The 23,506-nt window shown below is 35.4% G+C and overlaps 1 protein-coding gene across 1 annotated transcript in view; it reads left to right on the plus strand.

The window, feature by feature from the left end:
- INTU (inturned planar cell polarity protein) overlaps positions 1-23,506 on the plus strand; it is a 40,075-nt gene that overhangs the window by 11,790 nt on the left and 4,779 nt on the right. The window contains 11 exon segments of the mRNA XM_010709585.3: positions 4,923-5,037; positions 5,040-5,125; positions 9,939-10,057; positions 12,828-12,917; positions 13,478-13,555; positions 14,632-14,821; positions 19,438-19,491; positions 20,667-20,729; positions 21,370-21,591; positions 22,080-22,502; positions 23,015-23,112. Of these exon segments, the coding sequence (XP_010707887.2) occupies positions 4,923-5,037; positions 5,040-5,125; positions 9,939-10,057; positions 12,828-12,917; positions 13,478-13,555; positions 14,632-14,821; positions 19,438-19,491; positions 20,667-20,729; positions 21,370-21,591; positions 22,080-22,502; positions 23,015-23,112 (1,538 nt within the window).

Below are 23,506 nucleotides of genomic sequence, written 5' to 3' on the forward strand. Positions count from 1 at the left end.
TAACTTGGTACAAGACAGAGGAGGTTAAAATGATAATGTATCTTACACTATGCCTGTAATCCCTGGTACTTTTATTCCAGGTAGAATATAGAGGTGAAAATAAAAATGTTTTACTGTCCAGAGGTAAAAAGAAGTAGAAGTTTTTGGTTTTGTCAAACATGCTTCTGTTCACAATTTGGTTTAAGTGCCTGTAGAACTGCATCTGCACTTGCAATAAGATTGAATACTACAATGTCAGTTTAGGAAGCTTTCCAAGATACTCAACAGTATGAAGCTTGCCTAAGCTACCAGAATTGTGGTCAGGTTTTGGCACAGTTCCATTGCAGAAAAACCTTGTCCTGGACCAAATAAGGAATTGATGTAACTATTATTAAATACAGAATGATTAGAAAAGCAGAGATGATATAGTTTCCTTAACTGTATCTTTGCTAGATTAGAGTGTACTTATATATTGGTTGCTTAAATGCAGTGCAACCCTTTGCATAGTAGTGATTTTTTAACGCAACGTTAACATTTATGTTGTCAGTAAATTTGTCTAGTAGACAGTGATTACTTAAACCATGGAACTATTTGTCATGTTGGCTTTCCAAAACCTTTTATTAAAGTGCAATTATTCCTTTTTTACTGTGTAATTTTAGTCAAGCCAAAAGAGTGATTGCTGAAATAGACAAGCGGAGAACTTAAATACGTAGTTTTATTTTATTTTATTTTATTTTTTTGCAGTGTAGAACACTGTGTTCATGCTGCTGAAGAAGCAGAGGGTTGTTGTTTCTAGGATGTACGATATAAAGATAGCTGTTACACAAGCAAAACTGTTAATAACTTCTCATTCATCGTACACTGCACAAAATGATTTCTCATTCATTGTACATTGCATACATTTTAAAAAGATGCAATTAAAGCAGTCTTAACATCATTATGAGTTAATTAAATAAAAAGCTGAGTCACTGCTGTTCTGGGCTCACTGTAAAAATTACTGCAGGTAGTATAAAAAATGACTTACCTAACTGCTTTCAGATGCAACAGTTGGCTTAACATCTCTCGTTACTGTGTTACCTATCCCAAATTTTGTTTGTATTATCTGAGATTTGTCAAACTCGCTTTTGGGCATGTAGGGACAAGAATAGGGCACTTAAAAAGCAAGAACAATCTGTAAGAGCAGATTGCTATTTCCTATTTCCCCTGCTCCCACATCAGAACTATTTCTGTTTTTGTTCTTGTGTGTCTCCTTAGTCAGATAAAGTCTCAGTTCCATTTAACTCATTTCAAAGTTCTTCAGCACTCACTGAATGTGACTGGCCAAAGCATACCCCTCCATTAATGATTGAGACAATATAATAAAGCTGTGTTCTGTGATCTGTGCAGTTGTACATTTCTGAAATCAAAATAGCTGCTACTTAATTTGATGCTGATCACTGCTTATGCGTTCTCTTTCTTCTATAGCTTTGTTAACGAACATTCATAGATCTTGATATTACTTCTCATTTTTTAAATGTATTCAAAAAAGAAAATCGGAACCTTTATTCAGGCAGACTTGAATAAGCTTAGTGATTTATTTTAATCTAGCTCACTTCATGGTATTTCTGTGCATCCGATGAAATTACTAAATACACATATGACTATTTACTTGAGTCACTGAGATAGCACAACAACAAAAGAAAGGAATTCCCCCCTTGTATCATTCTGTGATCTCTTCTAAGCACATAACTTGTAAATATCCAAACGGTAATGTACCTTCATTTTTGGTGAGCTTTATGGACAAACTTCCTACAGAAGTTGGTAAACTTTAGAGAAGCTAAATATTGCTCACAATAATGTGGTTATTTTTGTGATTTAAAGATCCAAAAAGGCAATTCTTCAACTTCGTTATTATTGCTCTTTAGTATACAAGAATTGAAATGATATTGTGTGCTATACCTGTCTGTGACAGGTAGCAGTGATGCTTGAGATGCTTGTCTCTGCAGTCACTTATTCTTCGAGGGTAGGGTTGGAAACAGCAGATCCTCTGAGATGTTTAACAGCACAAGACTGAGGAGAGACTGAATAGGAAGGAGATACGCATAGAAGAATACACTTTTCTTTAACCATATACTTAGAAGTTGCAGTACTTTCTAAACTTTCTAAAAATATTCAGCCTGAGGCAGATAGTCAGAATCAAAAATCTCAGCCTGAATTTTTAAATTATGGTTTGGCAAATCATAAGCACAGTCTTAAACAGGAAGTGACAGGCGATCTAGAAAGGCAGGCAATGCCACCAGTTCTGCCTGTAATAAAATCCATATTCTTGAGTGTATGACTTTCTTACAGATAAACATAGAGCATGCCTTTCTGGGGTAGACCATAAGTGTAACGGGAATATTTTTCAATGTATTGACACTGAAAAATGTTAAGATAAAAAGTATGAACAAAAAAGTCAAGTATAGAAGGATTCTTGCATCATATTTTTCTGGGTTCCAGCAGTCCTAATAACAGCTTAGGGACTTGCTGGATCACACATTAGTTTCTTCTTAAAATTCCTTTGACTTCCACAGCATCCTATAGCAGCGATTTTACTTAACTGATTTTTATTCTGTTCCTTTCTGCTAACTTTCAAGCTCTTCCTAGTATTTGCTTTTAATGCCTACAGATTCCAGTGTCAGGAATAACAGTTGTCTGTCTCTTCTTATTCTTCTTATCATTCTGTGATTTTGGAGAGCTCTGTCATGTTTAACTTCTGTCTCTTCTTTCCTAAGCTGAAAAATCCCTATCTATGTACCTCATTATTGTCATTTTCATCAGTACCTTCTTACAGCTAGACAATTTTTTTTTGAGAACTCTTATAAGTATTGAGAATATATACGTGTTGTATATTTATGGAGTGGAATATCAATATTTTCTGTGCTTTTTCCAATTCTCCATTTTGAAATGAGGTGGGTTTTTTTTTTCCTGTTTTCTGCTGTATATTGACTTGATTTTCTTAAGAGAAGTGGAGTCAGAGCTGTGAAAGATTTCATACTCGGTATTCACAGTTCTTCATTTGTCACCTATTTAATCAGATCTTGGTACATTGTTCAGGACAGAGCTTCCTTGTAGAAATGTAGTCTCTTGGTAACATTCTGTTACAGCATTTTCTAGCCTACATGATCTTTTTCACAGCAATTTTTTAAAGGCTCATTTATAGTAGAACTTGGATGAGAGTTGCTGTATAGAATCTAGTAAACTTGGAAGGGAATAGGAAGCCAAATTATGGTGAGAGACCTTTCTGAAAGTGTAGTGACTCCTCGTCTGAGTGGTGTGGCATTGCGTGCAGCCATGTGGGAGCCAGCATGGAGGCTGCAGGAGGAAGGAGAGTTATAGTTTTGTTTGGCCCAATTCATTCGAGCTCTTGCCTGAAGAGCCAGATGGTTATGTCTCTAAGACAAGACAGGCAGAGATTTTTTTAGTTTGAGAGGCTAAAAGATAGACTGCAGCAAGAATTACATCTGTGCATCATTAGTGTAAGAACTGTAGCCTAAGTGTTGTGAGTAAGTTTCCACAGGCAAGATGTAGTAGAAGTTAAGAGAAAGAACTCTTGAGTCTTGAGGAAATCTGCAAGATGTTAAGCAGGGTATGAAGAAAATCCTTTGAAATACATGCAGATGGATTGACGTAGAAAGAGAACCGAGTCACAGAATGCTGCAGAAGGAAACACTACAACTGTGAACGATCGAGTTACTGGGTCATAAAAAGCTGCTGTTGCTTAGCTGGATGCCAGTATTCCTTGAGTCCTTTTAATGCATAGTGCACTGAATTGAAACTGAAATGATGAGGAAAGAGCGCAGGATGAGTTGCTGTCAGAAAAAAAAAAAAGGGGGTGGCACATGACAGGAGAGCATGATGGAATGCAGTGCCATTCCAAAGAATGGGAAGAGAAATGAGGGGAATAAAAAGCTGACAGCAGCCAAAATAGGCGAGGAAAAGATTAACGAGTAGTGTTGGGAGGGAATAGAGTGGGATGGGGAGGAGGCAGCACGTGACACAAGTAGTGTAGCTACAAGAGATGATGGCATGTCTCTCGGAACTAGTTGGACAGGCAGTGAGTATTTTAAAGCATCACAGTTTCTTGCTGGCACTCCTCTCAAGGCTTGTGTATGCACATACAGGCAATTATGAAAATATAAAAGTATCTATATTTAGACGTATAAGCTGCCTCTACTTAGGCTTTTTGGATGTATTGCAACTGGAAAAAAAAAAACAAACTTGAATTTGCACTCATCATTATGCTGAGTTGTCACTAACAGAAGTGGGATTTGGTGTGCTACATTGTGTTTCAATCTGCCAAGTCAACAAACGTTTCAAGGTTATTTTAATGTAGACAAACAATCTCATATGAAATGAGGAACTGAGAGTGTGGCTACTTAGTTTTGCTGTCCAGCAAAAATTTATTTTCCTATTCAGCTGTACCTGCCAGCATGCTCAAAACAGCAATGAAAAGTCCATGACGTAGCCTTGAGGATATATACGTACAGAAGTGCTAATATTTAGAGTCAAATGTAGTGTATGTTTAAATATGGTGGTAATACGTTTTGTGTTCAAACAAACTTAGAACAGTAAGTATATTTTTTCCATTCTTAAAGCCATAAAAATTGAGAATGAAAACACACCAAACCACATGCTTACTTACATGGCTCACAGAGCATATAATAGCTGGCTTTGTAGTTAATAATAAATGGTTACGGAACACTGAGTATATAATTGCTTTTCCTTAAACAGCAGCAATTCTTGAATGCTTTCATCTTCTACGGATGCTTACAAAAATTTAGCACTGTGCCACGTAAAAGTTTGCTCTTTAATAAAGCTATGAAAACGTCTCTTAAATGTCTCCAACTACGTCCCTCTTATCTGACGTTAGAACGTAACTGCAAATGCATCATCACTTTCACAATAATTAATTGTTTTAATAGGTAAAACTCACATTTGAGACGTCGGTATTTGAACCTGAAGGAGCCTGTCAGCAAAGATATAAGCAGGAACAGTCAAGTATGAACAACCTGGTTCGGCTTTTGTGGGGGAAGACAGCATGGCCCTTCAACAGGCTGTGCAGAGCGTTCCTCATATTGTTATGTTCCTCTCACTGAAACTGGACTCTGAAACATCTAAGGATGAGGTATGTGGCTAACTAAGAAAAGTGAAGAGGAACGGTAAAAACTGATGGCAACGAATGCTATGTCTTTTGATATTAAAAGAAATAAAATCTTGCTGATAAATTTGAGTAATGAGTAGTCTGCCAAATGTCTGTTTTGACAGAAATAAAGCCTGAAATTTCAGGGAGGGAAAAAATGCCAGCATCGCTGCAGACAAACTAATTGGGCTTAAAATCACTTCAACACCACTGGTTGTCTTGATAGAGAGAACAGTCCAGGTGTTAACAGAGAAAGCAGAGGCAAATTAAGAATTTCATTATTGTCTCTCAATTGCTCACTGTGACATTTTCAATACATGACTCAAACTGATTGTATGAAATCTGCCTAATCAAAAAAGCCTTTTCCTCAGCAGGAGCTGGTGGCAGTCCCCATACATCATCTTTCTAAACAGGCCCCTCCTGTTTAGAAAAGCTAATATGCCTTCCCTCAGAAGAGTCTTGCATGTCTGCTGTTTGCAATTGACTGTTGATTCTTGCTTGGGCCATGTTTTTTCAGCTACCAGTGCTCTTTCTTTGTCCCATAAAGTTTCACATCTCTTTACTTTGGTGTTCCTCAGAAAAATTTTGCCAGTCTGTGTATAACCTTTTGTAAGTTTGTGTAGATGTTCCTGATGTAGCCATAGCTACAAATGTTCTGCTCCACATGCTCGGCAGATACACAACAGAGTGGAGGGCTGAGCTTGGCCTCTTACCTGATCAGAAAATGACTGGTGGCCAAAGTGTACTCGTCAGGAGCAGACATTTGGGGAAAGACTCTTGTCCCCTTATGTTTTCCTCACATTTAGCACAAGGCCCCGTGACCTTTATTATCTATGCTATGGATGAAGCACAGTTTTTTCTAGTCTCCAAGGTCTCGTATAGCAGGACAGTGACAGTGTGTGGAGCAGAAAATAAGACAGTTTTGTTTCCTTCCTGGAATGAATGCTAAGGTCCAGGCAGTGCTCCATCCCTTCTCTGGAATGTCTTTATCTTTTTAATACTTTTTCAATTAATATGAGTCTATATTACTGTGATAATCTACAGCAGAGAAAAAAGTGTTGCAATTATACCTAATGGAATTTGGTTTTCTAGAGCCACGACTAGGGAGGAGAACCATAGAAAATTGCATATCATGATACCATTAAAAATACAGTATGCAGAGTGAAATGCGTGAAAACTAGAAAATGACAGATTTGTGGCTACTTGTGCAACTTTAATTGAGCCATTTAGTATGTATGCAGCATGATATTGTCCTTTGTTTTGAAAGATGCTAGGCTTGCACAGAGCCTAAGATGGGCAGGTGAGTGTGTATAATTAAGACTTGCCAGGCAACCATAAATTCAGTACTTTGTAACTCTGCAGAACTTGGCTTTGCAATATAAATGACTTTTTTTTTTTTTCACTCTGATACTTTTAACGTACCACATGCTTCATTATGTATTGCGACTACATGCTAGCACTGTAAGTTTTGGTTTGCGGTTCTTTCTGATCTCATTTAAGAGACTACAGGTTTTCATAGTAGATACTTCGATTAGAAATCAGTTTATATCAATTTCACTTACAAATTTTTTAGCCTTGCATGTTTTTATCTCCACCATAAGACTGCTTCCATTAAAACATTCAGTACAATAGTATTTATCTTCTCTGTTATTTACCTATAATAAAAATAAAAAAACTAATTTAACAATTAAATAAGTTTAAGATGCTTTATAAAAATTGACTTGCTTGTTAAAAACACCTCTTCTACGTTAAGCTCTTTGTTTGTCCTATGTTACATGTACAGGACGTTCATGGGGCAATTGCTATAGACTTAGACCAGTGTTTTCTTGGTCACTTACATAAATTCTATGAAATATCATGAAAAGAAGCAAAGAAACAAAGTAATTCAAGGTCTCTGACTCTGGTGGATAAATAGGTATGCAAATGCCTAATGGCAGTTCCTGCACTTCAGAGTAAATGAACAGTGTTTTCTTGCCCCATTATTTCTCTACTTCCTCCCAAGAAATGGGATTAAGCCTGAATGTTGAGTGGAGGTAAAAGAAGGATTGTAATGCACTTGTCGTCCTTTCACACCATGGAAGAATTGTTTCCTGATAAATCTTGGCAGTTATGCAGCCCTAAATAGGCTCTGATATTGAGATATGCTTTGCTGGTATAACCAAGCCCTTTTTGTAACACATATTTAAAAAAGAATGCTAACTTTATTAGGGAATTTCTTTTATTTTCCTTTGGTAAGCAGTAAGTGACATTTGTGATGTAGAGGTACTATTCCTAATTTAGTTTACGTTAGTTCAAATTAGCATTGAATTATTATACACTCCTGCCATCTTGCACAATGGAAAAATATAATGATCCTTCACTAAGCTTCTCTACCCGTATCCCAGATGAGCATGGTATGCAGATCACATCTTTATAAACAATGGCAACGTGGGCTAGTTACTAATTCTTCCACTTGTGAGCCTTTGGCACCCAAAAATAGATTTAATGGTCTCTAAGACTTGTAAGCTTTATCTAATAGTCCTTCAGGAAAGCAGCCTTAGACAGTATTTGTGCATGTGTCATGAGTCCCAGATGATGATGGTTTGATCTGGCCTTTTATGGTTTTAACTCCAAGTATTCTGATTATAGCATACAGTATTCATACCAACATATGTTATTTGCATCACCAAACATTATATTATCTTTATGCATTTGAATGATGTTTTTTTATGATACCGTATTTTAAAATGAAGTTCATATTCCTTCATCACAATAGTTTTACTGTTATAAACTGTTATGTAAACATGAAAAGTAGGTATTAAGGTAAGGTGTTAAGCTATCTTAGTTCATACAGATGCTTGTGCTTTCTGGGGCATTTCATTCAGTTTTTCTAATTTCTAAATGAATCTTTAGGAGTGCACAGTGTTCTTTTCATCTACTGTTTTTTTTGTTTTGTTTTGTTTTTGTTTTTTTTTAATTTAAGGAGTAACTAAAGCATCTATTGTCAGTGCACTGTGAAGGCTGTAAATTTCTTGCTGGTCAGCATTCTTCTGATATAATTCCATTTCATTTGTTGTTGAGGTTGCACTGAATGGAGGGGAAAAAAAGTCTATTAAGATTTAGTTTGAGACATAAATAAAATAGTAATTTAAAAAAGAGAAACTTTTAAGTTAAAGGCTAAACTTTAGTCTAGGTGCTCTGCCTGGGTTTCGGGTGTTGAGTTTGGTGTAGGGGGTTTAGTTTTCTTCTAAATCAGCTGCTTCTAATTTAGTAATTCTCTTGTCTTTGCCCTGTGAACTTCAGGATAAAGTGATACTTTTTATTTTGCTCTGAGGACAGCTGATCCTGTATGGTGATATGTGCTGAACCTTGCTAGTTCATTAATATATTTATGATTCAGCTATGACCTTTTGTTACAGTTGTCTTTTCTTTCCCTGGGAAAGTGTTCAGATAATTCTCAAATGAATTTTGCGTAAAAGACCCCATTCATAGTGAGGAGAGAAAAAGAGAGAATGTTTTCTTTTTAGCCCTTTGTAGTGCTGTAATTAGAAAGTGGTGGTTTGTTGGGTTTTTGGTTTTTTTTTTTCCTGCTGAGGGGTTGATTTAAGAAAAAAATCCATGTTACTAACGACTATTTGAAAGTAAAGCTAATTAAATTGGATGAAGAGTTTGCCAGGTCTGTCTACCATGAAACATTACAATAGTATTAATTTAATCGTGATGAAGGAAATTTTCTAACGGGTATTGGCACCGAACGATAAAATAGCAAAGTTAATCACATCAGGGTTTCTTTTGTTTGTGTAGAAAAACAATTTAGTGTTCTGATTGTGTTGGATGGGCTGAACATTACACATCCTGATTTGCCAGAAAGCAAAACTGTGGAGAGTCACACGTTTGCTTATTAATGTTCTATTGTTATGGTGCCTGAAGTAATTAATATATAATTTTGGAGCATGCTTACGTAATTTATATATATAAAAGATAGATATAGAGATATAGAGATATAGAGATATAGAGATATAGAGATATAGAGATATAGAGATATAGAGATATAGAGATATAGAGATATAGAGATATAGAGATATAGAGATATAGAGATATAGAGATATAGAGATATAGAGATACAGAGATATAGAGATATAGAGATATCTTTATCTTTAAGAACCAGTAAGAATAATACCAATAACTGATCTCAGCATTCATCCTCGCTGATCTTCAATTTCAACCCAACCTTTCTAAGAGAGTGCCAATAAATACAGTCAGAGCTTTGGTGATTAAATCGTTGATGGTGTATGCATGATTTGAATATATACCTCAGTTTTATGTTTTGCACATGTAGAGTGAATAGGTAGGGATACAGGGAGAAATTTGAATCATCATGTTCTTACTTGTTGGTTTTAAAGAGCTGTCTGTTTGATGGGCAATGTGGCTCTTAATTAACAGCTTAAATATTGAAAGAAACAAACAAATGTTCGCAGTCCTTTGGAATCAGATTTGTTAACAGTGTACATAAAGCTGTGAAATGCAGTGGACAAATTGATTGTCATTTCTTGTTTCTCCATACGATACTGATTTACTTTTCCATAAAACAGAAGTTAAATTGTCAGAAACGTTCACTTGTGTTTTTGAACTTTCCAGTGTGTCTGTGAAGATCACTACTTGTTTTGATACTATGCAAAAGTATATGATAAAAGCTTTCATGTTTAAAAATAAAAATTGATGCCATGAAAAATGTCAGCTTGTTTTCTGTTTTGTTGTTGTTGTTGTTGTTGTTTCTTTGTTTTTACTTCCCTTATCTAACAGTTAACTTTGTTCACAGCAAGAAATTCTTTATCAGTATCCCATATCAGAGGCATCCCAAAAACTCAAAAATGTGAGGGGAATATTTCTCACCCTGAGTGATATAATGGAAAGTGTTACTGGTGCCCAGATTCTCAGGTAAAAATAGTTGAGAGTTTATGTGTTACTTCTTTTATTATTCTATATGTATGTGTACAGAAAAATGCACATGGGTCACACATCCAGGTCTGGACAAAACAAGAACATGTCTCAAGTTGGACTGCTTAGTTTCAACACATGTTGATTTGGGGTAATGTTTTTGTCATAGGTATCAGTGATTAGGATTTTTAGTTCAGTATAACTGATTTTATTTTATTTTATCAGGTCCCTTCTTAGAGCTCTTAACATGCTTAGATAAACTTTAAACTTCAGTTGTTTGGCGCTGTACGTTGGCATACTGGAAATTCAACAACAGCGTCAATCAAGTTAATAAACCAACATGTAAATATGTAATTCAGTTAAATTCATCAGCATCTGTGCCTTTAGAATTCACTTTATTGCACATTTAATTTGCAACACCATAAATATTTTTGTATCCACAGACCAGAAGTCTGGTTAGAAGACTGATATAGATGACTTTGAGCTTTTTGGAGGTGGGTAGGGGTGGTGGAGATATGCCAAGAGATGATTATATATTTGAAGGCAGACAATTTTATGATGGAATAATTAGGAGTGAGGTAGCAGTTATCTTTCGGTTTCACACTTCATTCACTAAGAGTTTGTATCTCAGCTCACATCTCCTGGGTGCCTGGGTCACAATTCTCTTCTGCACAGCACTGCCTTCCACTCACACACAAGGTGTGAATAGTTTTGGTGGTTTCTTTGTTTTGTTTTCTTTTTTTAAAGAGCCAACTGTTAGTGGGATTTCAAGCCCAAGAATTTTGATTCAAGAAGGATGAAGGCAGACACGTTGTACAAATAGTGGAAAATATTGCCAAGAATAGAGAATTTCTTGAAAGCAGAAAACCTCTTTCATATGTGGGGTTTTCCACTTATGTTTTTCTCCTAAAAAAGAGTTCTTAAATTGTTTTTAATTGCTTTTGTTTACCAGAAAATGAATACTTGCTAATTTACTATTGTTTACATTTGGTTATTTTCATTTATTCTTTCTTAGACTTGCTAGTGTCTTGTTATTTTGACTGAGAAGTTTTAGCAATGTGTTTTTGCTGTGCTTACAAACTTATAGTTGGCAAAAGCTCATGAAAGTGTGTTACTGATTTAGTGACCACTGCAAATGGAGAATGACTCTACCAAACACAGGCTTTAGATCTTTTGTGTATGCTAATATTCCAAAATAATGCTGCATTAATTAGCACAGGACACATTTACCAATTTTCAATACTTGTGTGTTATTATGGAGATTATCTCCAATAGAAGCATTTTTTACTTGTCCAGATTTTGGCTTTTAGATGTGTCTGAAATCAAGCTATTTGTTGATGATCTATAAGCATGTTGTAGACGAGTTATTAAAATATAAAAAGACCTCTGCTAGTCTCTAAAGACTCTTTCATATTTTCAAAAAATATAACAGCTCTCCCATGAAGCTCTGTCAGAAGAGAAAGTTATGATAACTACTCAAGTTTTATGCATCATTTGAGATGCATATGTTTGTTTGTTGTTAATTGCATAATCAATTATATTATTTGTTTTGCTTGGAAAGGTTGCTTGAAGGATAAAAATTTTCTGGAGTCCTATGGAAATAGTTAGGAATTTAGTAACTAATGAAATGACAGTGCTATGGTTTATTCAGTTCCATCTACTTCTGCAGTATGACTTAATCAGTGGAACAACTTAATCATGGAGTCATTTTTTTAAAGCTTAAAGTTACATATCCTTTGCTTTGCATCAGTGTTATGTTATTTAAAATTTCTTAGATCATACTAAGAAAAGTCAGGAGACAAAATCAGTGCTTTTTAATAACTTTTCTAGATAGTCTATAAAACAGTTAGCTCTAAGATGTTATACGCAGTCAGTCTGTTGTTTCAAACTCCCATCGTAACAGCTACTAACTAGTACCAATTCATTACCTGTTCACTCACAGGAATCCTACGTGTCAGAGAGAAATTATTATAACTTAATTTATAAATGACGAACTGAGTTATATAATCTGTGTTCATAGTCACACAAGTCATGTGTAGCAGGGCTAAAAAATCAATTCTAGCTGTAGTCACAGCTGAATACATGAACAAGTTTTTTTCCTCAGTTTTAGAGCTGCTATAAATTTAGTGTTGGAGATGTTTACAGACCTTACTTTTAGCAGCAACCAATAAATTAAATTTTATAATCTAATGCATAATAATTTATTTATTGCTGACTAGAACCTAACCTTCTGGGGTTGATGAGCTTTGTAGTGCCATTTCCTTTATAGGGAGATAGCATGAGCTTTCATAATTGTCACTCAGATAATAGGCCCAAATAGCTCTTGGTCTTGCTATCAAAACCTGTTTGTGGGGTCTCTTGAAATGCTTTTGTGAGTAAGCATTAGGATCTCAGTGTGACCTGAAATGCCATTCACTTTTTAAATTAACTGTATTGAAAGCTAGGCAAGGGCATCATAAAAAGACCTTAAGGAAGCATCTGAATCAATTCTCTGAGGAAGAGTGTGCTGCTTGAGTAATGGTTATTCCTCCTTCATGCTTGTACTTGAAAATGTTATTGCTACTGATGTGACCTCTTACGTGGAGTGGAAGTCAGAGGGTCTTTTGAGTTTTCTAATAATTAGGGTAATTATGTATTTCAATTGTATGCATGTCATTTTATATGAACATAAGACTTTATATATACAATACATATGTTCCAACTTGGAAGGTGATTTTATTTTATTTTTACAACTTCATAGTGCTAACAGAAGTACTTCTGGCTTTTCTAGTTCCTCCCTCTTCTTATGTGAAAAACTAGTTCAAGTTGTTTACTGGAAAGAATGTGACAAGTTGCTTGTGATTGGCCTTCCTGAAGAAAAGTGAGTTTCAAATACAATATTTTCTTTCTGACTTTGTTTTACATTTTTCCCGAATACCAACCTCGAATTGTACTGTTCTGCTGTCAAAGAACAAGGAAGGGAGGGCTTGCTATGTTCTCTTCTTACTTTAGTTAGATTTTATAGCTGGGATCTCACTGAATGTATTGACTTTGCTTACATCTTTTAAATACCCCTCGTTACAATTTCTTCTTAATAGATCTCCAGAAATACATATAAGCTGTAACAGTCACTTCCAGTGTTTTGTGAAGTCATGCCTTGATTAGAGAACACTGAGTAACAGTAGTAATATTAGATATTTAGGTGTTCTGGAAGTCAAGAACTTCTGAATATTTTCTTCCAGTTTTTCTATTATGTCTGTGTGATCATGGGTAAGTTACTCAAAGGAAACAAAAGGATGTTCTCATACAGTCCTATGAAATAACTTTTGTTTGCAAATGTATCACTGGTTATTGAGACTCTTGAGAAGATGCCTATGCACATTCACAGTAGTAGAGGACATTATAAACATAACCAAACGTTTTATTGTTATTTATTTTTAGTGTGTCACTTACTCAGCTGAGGAACATGATTGAAGATGTTGTCAGGACCTTAAAATTTATGTACAGCTCTTTAGACAGGTGAGTTATTTCAGAAGTATTTTCTTTTCAGTCACTACTTTTTAATTGATGCATGTGGAAAAAGAGCATTAATTTCTAATATTTGCATGGATTTTTTTTGCCTGTTCTTTTATCTTTGCGCAAAACCAGGATTTTGTTCTTCTTAATTTTGTTTCATTCTTAACACCAGTAAGACTCTTTAAAAATAGTCTTTGTTATTTCAGACAATGTTGTCCTTGATTAGGTTAAATCATTCACATAACCAAAATCACTCTGGATGTCAACAGCACTCTGCAAATGTGTTAAACCACTGTCTGCAAGATGTATATATGAATCACAGTGTTATATTTGTAATAAAATAAACACTCTAGACTTCTCAACTTTATTTGGCAGAGTAAATGTCTTTCTCTACATTTGGAAATTACCCAGAAAAATTTCAGTCTGTCTGTAACCTAAATAAAATTGCCAAGGTGGGCTATTCGTATGCTTGCATTCACTTCAGGTTTGAAGTGTGTATGCCATGGAGAAAATCCTACTGTTTCTATTACTGTTGCGCTGTTCAGCACAGAAAAATGTTTTAGGTAGAACAGCCTCATGTAATGTCAAGTCGTAGCGTTTTCTCATAGCATTTTTAACAACAAGGAGCAACTTACATTTGTTGTACTTGAAGCTATTTAAACGTATCTCAGAAAAAGCTTTAGCTTTGAATATGAAGAATAAAGTACTTGATTTTTCTGTAAGTATAGGAGACCATTTGGAATAATAGTTTTTTTATACCTTCTGAAGAAAGTAGCCAGACAGCACAGAGATATATAACACACAAAAATATTTAAATAAATTATTAAAATAAAGAAAAAGAATAATCTGATTTTTTTTTTTAAATACAAAGCTGATCATTGCCTCATCTTACGTTGCTCCAATAATGCAATGCTGCTTTCAGCATGTCTGAGTATTAGCATAGCGTTTGCTTAAAAGGAATGTTAAAAGAACCAAATGTAGTTACCATGCTGTAAAGAGGCTTCGACAGCACAGAGGGTTATATAAACAAGCTACAAGTTTTTTGATGATATTTTAACTTGCAGTTCATGTTTGTTCAGTGCTTTTTGCCAGGTGGAACATGTTTCTCGTCTGGATCATTTTTTCAACCTGTTCTTCCAACGAGCACTTCAGCCTGCAAGACTTAACTCAAATGCCAGCCCCAGTGTTCAGCACTACACTACCTGCAGTGCATTATTCTTAGACAGTCTCCCAGGCTTGCGCTGGCTGACTTTGCCTCAGGAAATCAAGGTGATCTTGTTTTCAGATCTCTTTAGAACTTGTCTAAGTCACGCCAGAAAACCAACACAGATCTTGCATGTATCTTTTGCTGACATAGTGTAATATAAATGCGGGCTGCCTATTTTCCTACAGGACCCTTCTCTTAAGTTTAAAGCTATGCAGTTGTTTACATTGGAAACAGAATGATATTACATACGTAGTTCAGTGACTTCAGAGTTACCTAAGAAGAGAACACGATGATAAAGCAATTAAGATGACTTCAAAAATGTAGTTATCTAAATGTAGATATGTCATAGGGAAAGCACGTCATGGTGTGTAGCTTTATGTTTGATTCTCATCATTTATGTACTTTTAGAAATACATTAAAAAAGTACTAACAGTTAAAATTCTACTACTATAGATAAAATAATACTCCAGAAGCTCATGTGTAACTTGTGATTTAGGAGACAATCTTATATTATCTTTTATCAACGCATTGAGTTACGCAAAGGAAACAGTATGCAATCACCAAAGAATGCAAGGGAAAACTTGTGAGAAATGACATTTAGGACAAATGCTGGTAATCGCAGCTTACATGCAGAAAGTTACTCTGAAATGTTTTTTTTCTTTTCTGATTTTTTTTTTCTATTATGTATGCAGATCATATTTAACTCAGTCTTCTGTTCTTTATGTTTTCTGTTAATTCTGATCTCAAATGCTTTAATAACATAACTGCATGTATTTGTTTAGAAATGAACCAAAAGACTTCTGGTATCCTTCAAAGGGCAATTTGCAATTTTTTTTTCTGTTTTTGTGCTACAATTTGCTATAATGTGATTTAGTATCACTATCTAAGGGTTATGTTTTCCATGGAGAGCAATGTTAGAACTTATTTTCATCTCACAGTAGGTTCAGATGTAGATAACAAGGTCTTGTTGGGTGCAGTTGGCTGCCATATTTTCTTATATGCTGCAAGTACAGAAGTTAATCTGTACTTTGAAAATGTGGAAATCAATAAGTGATTGCTTCTATGTTGTTATTTTGTATTTGAGCAGTGTCCTGCTTTATGCTTCCCCAGTCAAAAACAGAGCTGTATATTACTTTCAAAATAGAGAGCTGATAATGAAATATAAAAGCAATCTTCGTTCTGAACCACGTAGTCAGTATATGAATGAATCTCAGTTCTGTACCTTTTCCAGGGTACATACAGCAAATAACTGGTTACATGACTTACATATTTTGACTATAGATTAGGAAGCAAGCCTATTTTTGAGTATGCTACTGTAAAGTGCAGCATATAACTTCCTCATTGTGATTTTATTAACTTTATAAGTGACTTCTGTTATTCTTTCTGTTATTTCAGTCTGCTTTATGCCTACTAGCTGTAAGTACAAAATCTGATGCGAGCATGAAAAAACAGTTTCTACTTCAGGAAACTCAATTCCCAAGACAGTGGTTAAAAGTAGTTTTGGAGATGCTTTATATGTATTTTGTAGAGTAATACTAGATCTGAATTGCTAAGACCTCTGGATCTCTATATGTCCTACGAGTTGCAGCTGTATTACGAACATTAGGTCTATTAATACTTTGAGAGAGCATTTCAAGAAGTTGAGGATTTTATCTACATTGTGTGTAGTAGCTTCAGTATAACTCCCCTTCTGCTGTTCCTAATGTGTCATATTTCTTAACTGTTTCCAGAGTTTCTCAGAATCAGGTTAAACGTTCATATATTCCATGCAGCTACTATTTGTTCCATTGGTGTGAAGACTTGGGGTAGCACCCATCTCACCTTCTGTTAGACCTATGATATAAATTACAACGGTTGAAGTGCTAATCTTGAACTCTTTCTGTTATTAGTGGGGAAAAATCTGGCAGTTCAACTAATTTACTCCAGCTTTTTGCTTTAGTATTAGATGAATAATGTCTTAGGACTCCAGTACAGAGCAGGACTCTTCTGCATCAATTATGAAGCCTCAATCAAAAAGTCTAGCTCAAAAAGGTACTTTTGTACTGTAGGTATCATTCAAGGACCTAAATGTATGTCTAGACAGCTAATTACTTTGTAAATCTATTGATCTTTAATGTGACAGATGCATTTTAAAATTGCACCACTTTTTCTATTTGGAACAATCATATAGAGTTGTCATATAACTCTAGTACCTAGTCAGGTTCCAGTTGAGAAAGTAACTTTCCATACAGTGTACATGTTCTTTAATAAACTTCAGTGAATTGAAGAATCATTTTTGCTTTCATGATTTTCAAGTATATTCGACTCTATTTTAGGAAATTATTTTCCATTCCATGTGAAGAGCAGTTTGCCTATCATATTTATGTGTGTAGAAGAATTTTAGTCAGATCTCTGCTTTTGTAGTATATGTTTTAGTGACTGAAATACATGTCATGCTTGACCAAACTCATCTCCTTCTCAGACTGGGTGACCAGATTAGTAGATAATGGAAAGGCTGTTGATGTAGTCTACCTAGACTTCAGCAAAGCCTTTGACATGGTTTCCCATAGTATTCTCATGGGGAAACTGGTTGCCTGTGGCCTGGACAGGTATAATCTTCTTTGGGCAAGGGACTGGCTAGAGGGCCATGCCCAGTGGTAGTAGTTAATGGAGTTAAATCCAGCTGGCGACCTGTTACAAGTGGTGTCCCTCAGGGGTCAGTACTGGGGCCCATCTTGTTTAATATTTTTATTGATGACCTAGATGAGAGAATTGAGTAAGTAAGTTTAAGTAAGTTAGTTTCCTCAGTAAGTTTGCAGATGACACCAAGTTGGGAGATGGTGTCAATCTGCCTGATGGTAGGAAGGCCCTTCAGATGGATCACAGAATCACAGAATGACCAGGGTTGGAAGGGAACTCAAGGATCATGAATCTCCAACCGCCCTCCCACATGCAGGGCCACCAACCTCCCCACTTAATACTAGACCAGGCTGCCCAGGGCCCCATCCAACTTGGCCTTGAACACCACCAGGGACGGGGCATCCATAACCTCTCTGGGAAGCCTGTTCCAGCACCTCAGCACTCTCTCTGTAAAGAATTTCCACTTGACATCCAACCTAAATCTCCCCTCCCTCAACTTAAAAAACCATTTCCCCTTGTCCTGCAGTTATCAACCCTTTCAAAGAGTTGATTCTCCTCCTGTATGTAGGGATCTAGATAAGCTGGATAGCTGGACTGAGGTGAATGGGGGATGAGGTTCGACAAGGCCAAGTGCTGGGTCCTGCACTTTGGCCACAATAACCCCATGCAACGCTACAGGCTTGGGGCAGAGTTTCTTGAGTGCTGCAGGACAATTGCTTTCATCTCATTATTCCAGTTATATCTGCTATCTAAGTGAAAATTTGTCAAGTGTGCACATAGTCCTTGTATCACACACCCATTCACTCTCTTGCAAAATCTATGCTCTGTGATCGAGGGGATTAAAATGTTTATGCAATTCATAGTTGTAAAATGTGGTTAGTCAGCACTCTGATGTATGTTAGAAATGTTACTCAGTGCACTCTATTACACATTTTTTTCCTATCAAGAAAATGATATTTTTATTTTCTTGTACTATTTGGTGGTGAACCTTTATTTTCCTCCGTGCTTTTTTCATTCTTTCTCACGTTTCTGTTGAGACTGTAATGCTTCAGTCTCTATTTTAGTTTGCAGGTTGTTTAACTTCTTATAAAATGACAGGGTTTTAGAGGGATTTACAAAACAACTTATTTTAATATGTATGATATGAAAATGGATTTCCAGAATTATCTTGATCGTCCACATCTGCAAGATTTTTTTTCTAGACAAAGAGCAAATTTTCTGGTAGATAAATTTAGTGAAGATGTTTTTTATTTGTGTATTCTTCGGAGAATACAAATGTTAGTTCTTTTCTTGGGCCGAAAGCCATTTACATTTTAAGTGAGGAAAAAGCTGGGATGTTGGGTACATGTCAGCTACACTGTTGGCAGTCAACATTTCTGGTTGTGAAACCGGCTGTATTTCAATTAGAGTCAGCTTGTTTAAATAGCCCAGGGAACTCGTCATGGTGGGTTGTAGGTTCTTTTTATTAGTAGCGCATTTATGTCATGAACTCAGCAGCTACTGACAATCTTTAAAGCAATGTATTTTTACTATAACTTGGATTAACCAACAGCTCTTGCATTAAGAGAAATGCACCCGCATAAAGTGGTTTCAGTAGAACAAAGATCATACGTTAGAAAGTTTGGGAAATTTCCTCAGAGGTAAAACCAATCCATTGTGGAAAAAGATTTTTGTAAAAACTCAGCTGGATATAGTAGCTTGGCAGATCTCAGTGTTGTCTCTTGCCTTCAAGGAGTAGTCTCTAGACTTCATGTTTTTAAAACATACTGAAACTAAGCATGACATCTTTATATACAGCACAGCGGGTTCAGGAGGCATACAAGAAGAGACATTTTAGTTTTAAAGAAGAGGGAAATGCATGGCAATTGAATATTTTTCTTTAATCTGATGAATTGAGGTGTTCTTGATATTTGATATTGCTGTTAAAAAGTATGTGCATTTTTGTCCATTCAACTTTGTATTCTAGTCCTCTGAGATTAGCAAGATAAAGTGAATTATGCTTTTACTGTAAATTATTGTGTTAAAAACCTCTACTAAAATGTACTGCTTAATATTTCAGATAGAAATTGACACAGCACTGAGTGATCTTGAAGCAGCTGATTTTGCTGAACTGGTAAATATTTACTTTTGTTGTTTGCATTGCACAGTACCTCTTTGTCTTTCTCATATTCAGTAGCTTAGGAAAAGCACCAGTTAGTCAGCAGTACTTTGTAAGCAAGTGAGATTCACAGCAAAAGTACACTGTGTTATTCCTGTTTTAAGATAGATTGATGTTACGCGTTTTCTTTGTCCTAAATTTTTTTGTTGTTGTTATAATGATAACCATATTATAATCCTCTAGGATTAGTCACTGAATAAACATGATTCATTGTAATTTAAGTCCATGGGTTGTCTACTAGGACGCTTCTAATCTCAACAAATTTGTTGGTGGTTCCTTTTTTTTTTTTTTTTGTATAAGTAACTGTTTCCTTCCCAAGTAATAGTGAATACTACAACAAGTTTCAGTGGAGCACTAAGAACTTAACTTACCAGTTTGAATAAAGCAATTACAAGTTATAGTTAATCTCAAAGGAGAAAATAGTAATTTACTTGAGCGTATGCTTTCTACTTGGTGAACAGGACGGTGAGATGTAAGCGCACAGAAATCTCGTTCAAATAATTGATGATGTTAAAAATACAAATTAGGCAGACATATAGTTAGTCTTTCAAAACAAATTTTAAAAAATGGTACCAAACAGACTGGATGAATATTTTCCGAAGAGATTCCAAGTATTTTATTGCAAATAAATTGATTGAACCCAATAATTCAAAATACTCTATATCCACATAAAGTTAGTCTTACTACTCTGAAAACAATGAGTAGCTAAACTAAAAGACTACTGAGTAGGCATATTTGGGGAAAAGTTGAAAAAAAAATAGTAAAAATGCTTTGACTTGGAAGTTTTGCTCAATGAGGGCCTCTGGTGTCAGTAGTTATGCTTCATTTTGCTGTAAGAATTAGCATCTCTTGAAAAGTTTGTTTATGGACAGATAAGCACTGGATGAGAGTTCTGAGCATCTTATTTTGAGCTGAAAACTATAGTGACATGAAAATTCATAATATAGGCTAAAACTTTGTGATTAATTTAACTGCTCAAAATATTCCCATTAATGCCATTTTGATGCCCTACTGATATAAGTGGTCAAAAATGAAAATGTAAAATAATACTGATTGACTGGAATTATTTTCCTTGTATTCACTCTGTAAAATAAAAAGCTTGAGCTAAAAATTCATGCTTTTGTTCACAGTCTGAAGATTACTACAACATGAGAAGATTATATATGATTATGGGCTCTTGTCTCTTCTACAAGGTAGTATTTCCACTTAAGTCCTACAGGTTAGGAAAACAAAACATTTTAAAAATTCTGTCATGCAGAATTCTTCAGAACCTCACAAATACAATAAATGTATGTTTGCTTTACATATGAAATTCTAGTAACACATCAAAAGCATCAACAAAAAGATCATAAACTGATATGTGCTATGTGATCAATAAAACCAAAATATTTGTTTGAAGCTGTCTTATGGAAATTCTGTTGCATGTGATGCAAGAATCGAAGAAAAACAGTAATACGAGATGTAAGACTCACCTGAATTTATTTGCTATATTCTAACAGGATTTTTCTTTGCATTGCCGTTATTTAATAAAGATGACAGCCAGTCATCTCTCTTTGATCTGTCTTCAAATCAAAGATTTGATTGGGTTGCCAGCTTTTTCAGTTTGGCCTTAATTGTAAATTTATCTCTTATTAAATGTAGGTAGTGTATTTGACAATGTAAAGACAGAGAAAGATAACACCTTTTGCTTTAAGGAAGCTAACTGTCATGCAATTGATCTTTATACCAGCAGTATTATTAGAGTAAATTGTCAGCACAGCGTTTATTTTTTTTGTTTGTTTTTTGTCAACGAGTTTCTTACTGAATATGCTTCCTTTTCTGTGTTCAATTAAGGGTTACTTGATTGGCAATCATTTGCCAAAGGAAGATCTCATTGATATAGGCTTATATAGCCAGCACTATTGTCTGTTACCCTTGGCAGCAGAACAGAAGATAGGTCAGTTAGTGATATGGCGGGAAGTGTTTCCACAGCATCATATCCAGCCATGTGAAGTGTCAGATTTTACAGGATACACTGAACCCGAAGCAAGATACTTCTTACTGATAGTTGGCTTGGTACGTACCGAGTTATGTATACCCCTTTTTGTATGCTCTGTTTTATTATTGTGTTTTGCCTGTTGTTCAGCAAGATCATAATTGTCCATGTGTTAATTGAGTAATTTGAGAAAATATTCATATTATATTTGTTTCATGGCATGTTACTTCTTACGTAGTACAAATATTTGTATCTTGTTTTTTTTTTACTTTTCCACTTCAGTTGGAAATGTTTTACTTTAATGATCCTGTATTTTCAGATAACTCACTGAAGAAATGTTTTTTAAAAGCATTATGTTTTTTGTCTAATATCTGATGAGTATGTAAACCATGGCTTTCATTTGCGTGATAACTTAGGTAATGTGAAAGGAAAAAGGAAAAACTGCTCTGGGGAGGAGGAAGGGCTCCTGAATATAGTACTGTTTTTTGTCTAAGCATCTGATGAGATATAATACAGTAAATAGTATATTTTCAGTCAAAGGCTAATGTTGCTACCTCCTTGTTTACAGAGACACTTTATGCTGTGTGTTCTGCTAGAGGCAGGAGGCTGTGCATCAAAAGCTATTGGGAATCCAGGACCAGACTGTATCTATGTAGACCAAGTCAAAGCCACTATACTTCAGCTGGAAGGAATAGATGCCAGCATTGAGGAGAGGCTAGATTCTCCTTCCGTTCCACCTTTATCTTGTGCTGACTGGTTCCTGCCTCCAACACGTGACAAACTGGAGAGCTTAACCACCTCACCTATCCTAAGTAAGATACAAAATGCTTCCAGAATAGAAACTACTCCAGCAAGCAAAAGGACTCTGTTTGGTGACTCTTCCTTAACAACACGTAAGCCAAGTCCTACAAGAAACAGTGGAGGACCTGACCATGGTAATGAAGGTCCTGCAGAAGATGAAAGCAATAATCAACACTCTCTAGCAGATCAGGTCTGAGAACAGAACAGGTTTTGGTGGGCTTGGGGAAAGTGGCAGTCCTTACCAAAATTCACTAACTTAAAACAAGCAAAAGTCCCAAAGCAGAGCTGAATAAAATGTCAAGAGCCCCTGAATTCAGTAGAAGATACTTGAGTTGCTTTGGGAAACTTTGAGTCAGCCTCCCAGCTGTCACATTTTTATTTGGATTATTGTTGCTTCTAAATATTTGGTTTTCAGCTGACTAAACTGGGGACAGCAGTGTTGGAATCAGAGTAAGTAATTGGAGAATATCCTCAAAATAATAATGGTATAAACAAAAGCAATAAGGACAACTTGCTGTATGGTTGTACAACTGCTTCTTATCAATTTTGGCCAAAAATAGACTAAAATACATTTTATATTAATTGATGTGACTGGGGCTTCTCAAAAGCAATACATTATTTTTATTTTAAATAGGTAATTTTTTTCTTTATTCTTTCCTTAGCTATATTTTCTGTTAGTTCACCCATCTACTTGTTTTTCAGGTTGCTAGGAAAAAACATACCCTACCAAATCCATTTCATTTAGGAAACCTTAAGAAGAACTTGTCAGAGATGGACATGGAACTTTTTAACACTATCAAGTAAGAAATTGTTGTTGTTGTTGTTGTTGTTGTTGTTTTTAAAAAGTGTTTCACTTTAAAAGTCATACATGCATGTTTTTTGAAGATGTACATATCCTGGCATAATTTTATTGTAACCAAAACTTTGCTATGCGAACTCTTAGTTAGAAGACTTACTCAGGAATATTTCAGTGGAATGTATACATGTCCAACATATATGTGAATGTAGAAATTCAAGTAAATGAACTTTTGGCTTATGTACACCTCATTCCTCCTTGCTGCTTCTAGGTAGGTGAACAAAGGACAAAGAAGCCATGGCTCTTCCTATTGTCCCTTTGTTATTTGGACAACACACTCTGCTCTGGTACTTAGTTGCAGCGTGAAAGAAAGCTTTAGGGTTTTTTTTTTTTTTTTT

Source organism: Meleagris gallopavo, chromosome 4 (assembly GCF_000146605.3).
Source record: "Meleagris gallopavo isolate NT-WF06-2002-E0010 breed Aviagen turkey brand Nicholas breeding stock chromosome 4, Turkey_5.1, whole genome shotgun sequence".
Classification (NCBI taxonomy): domain Eukaryota; kingdom Metazoa; phylum Chordata; class Aves; order Galliformes; family Phasianidae; genus Meleagris; species Meleagris gallopavo.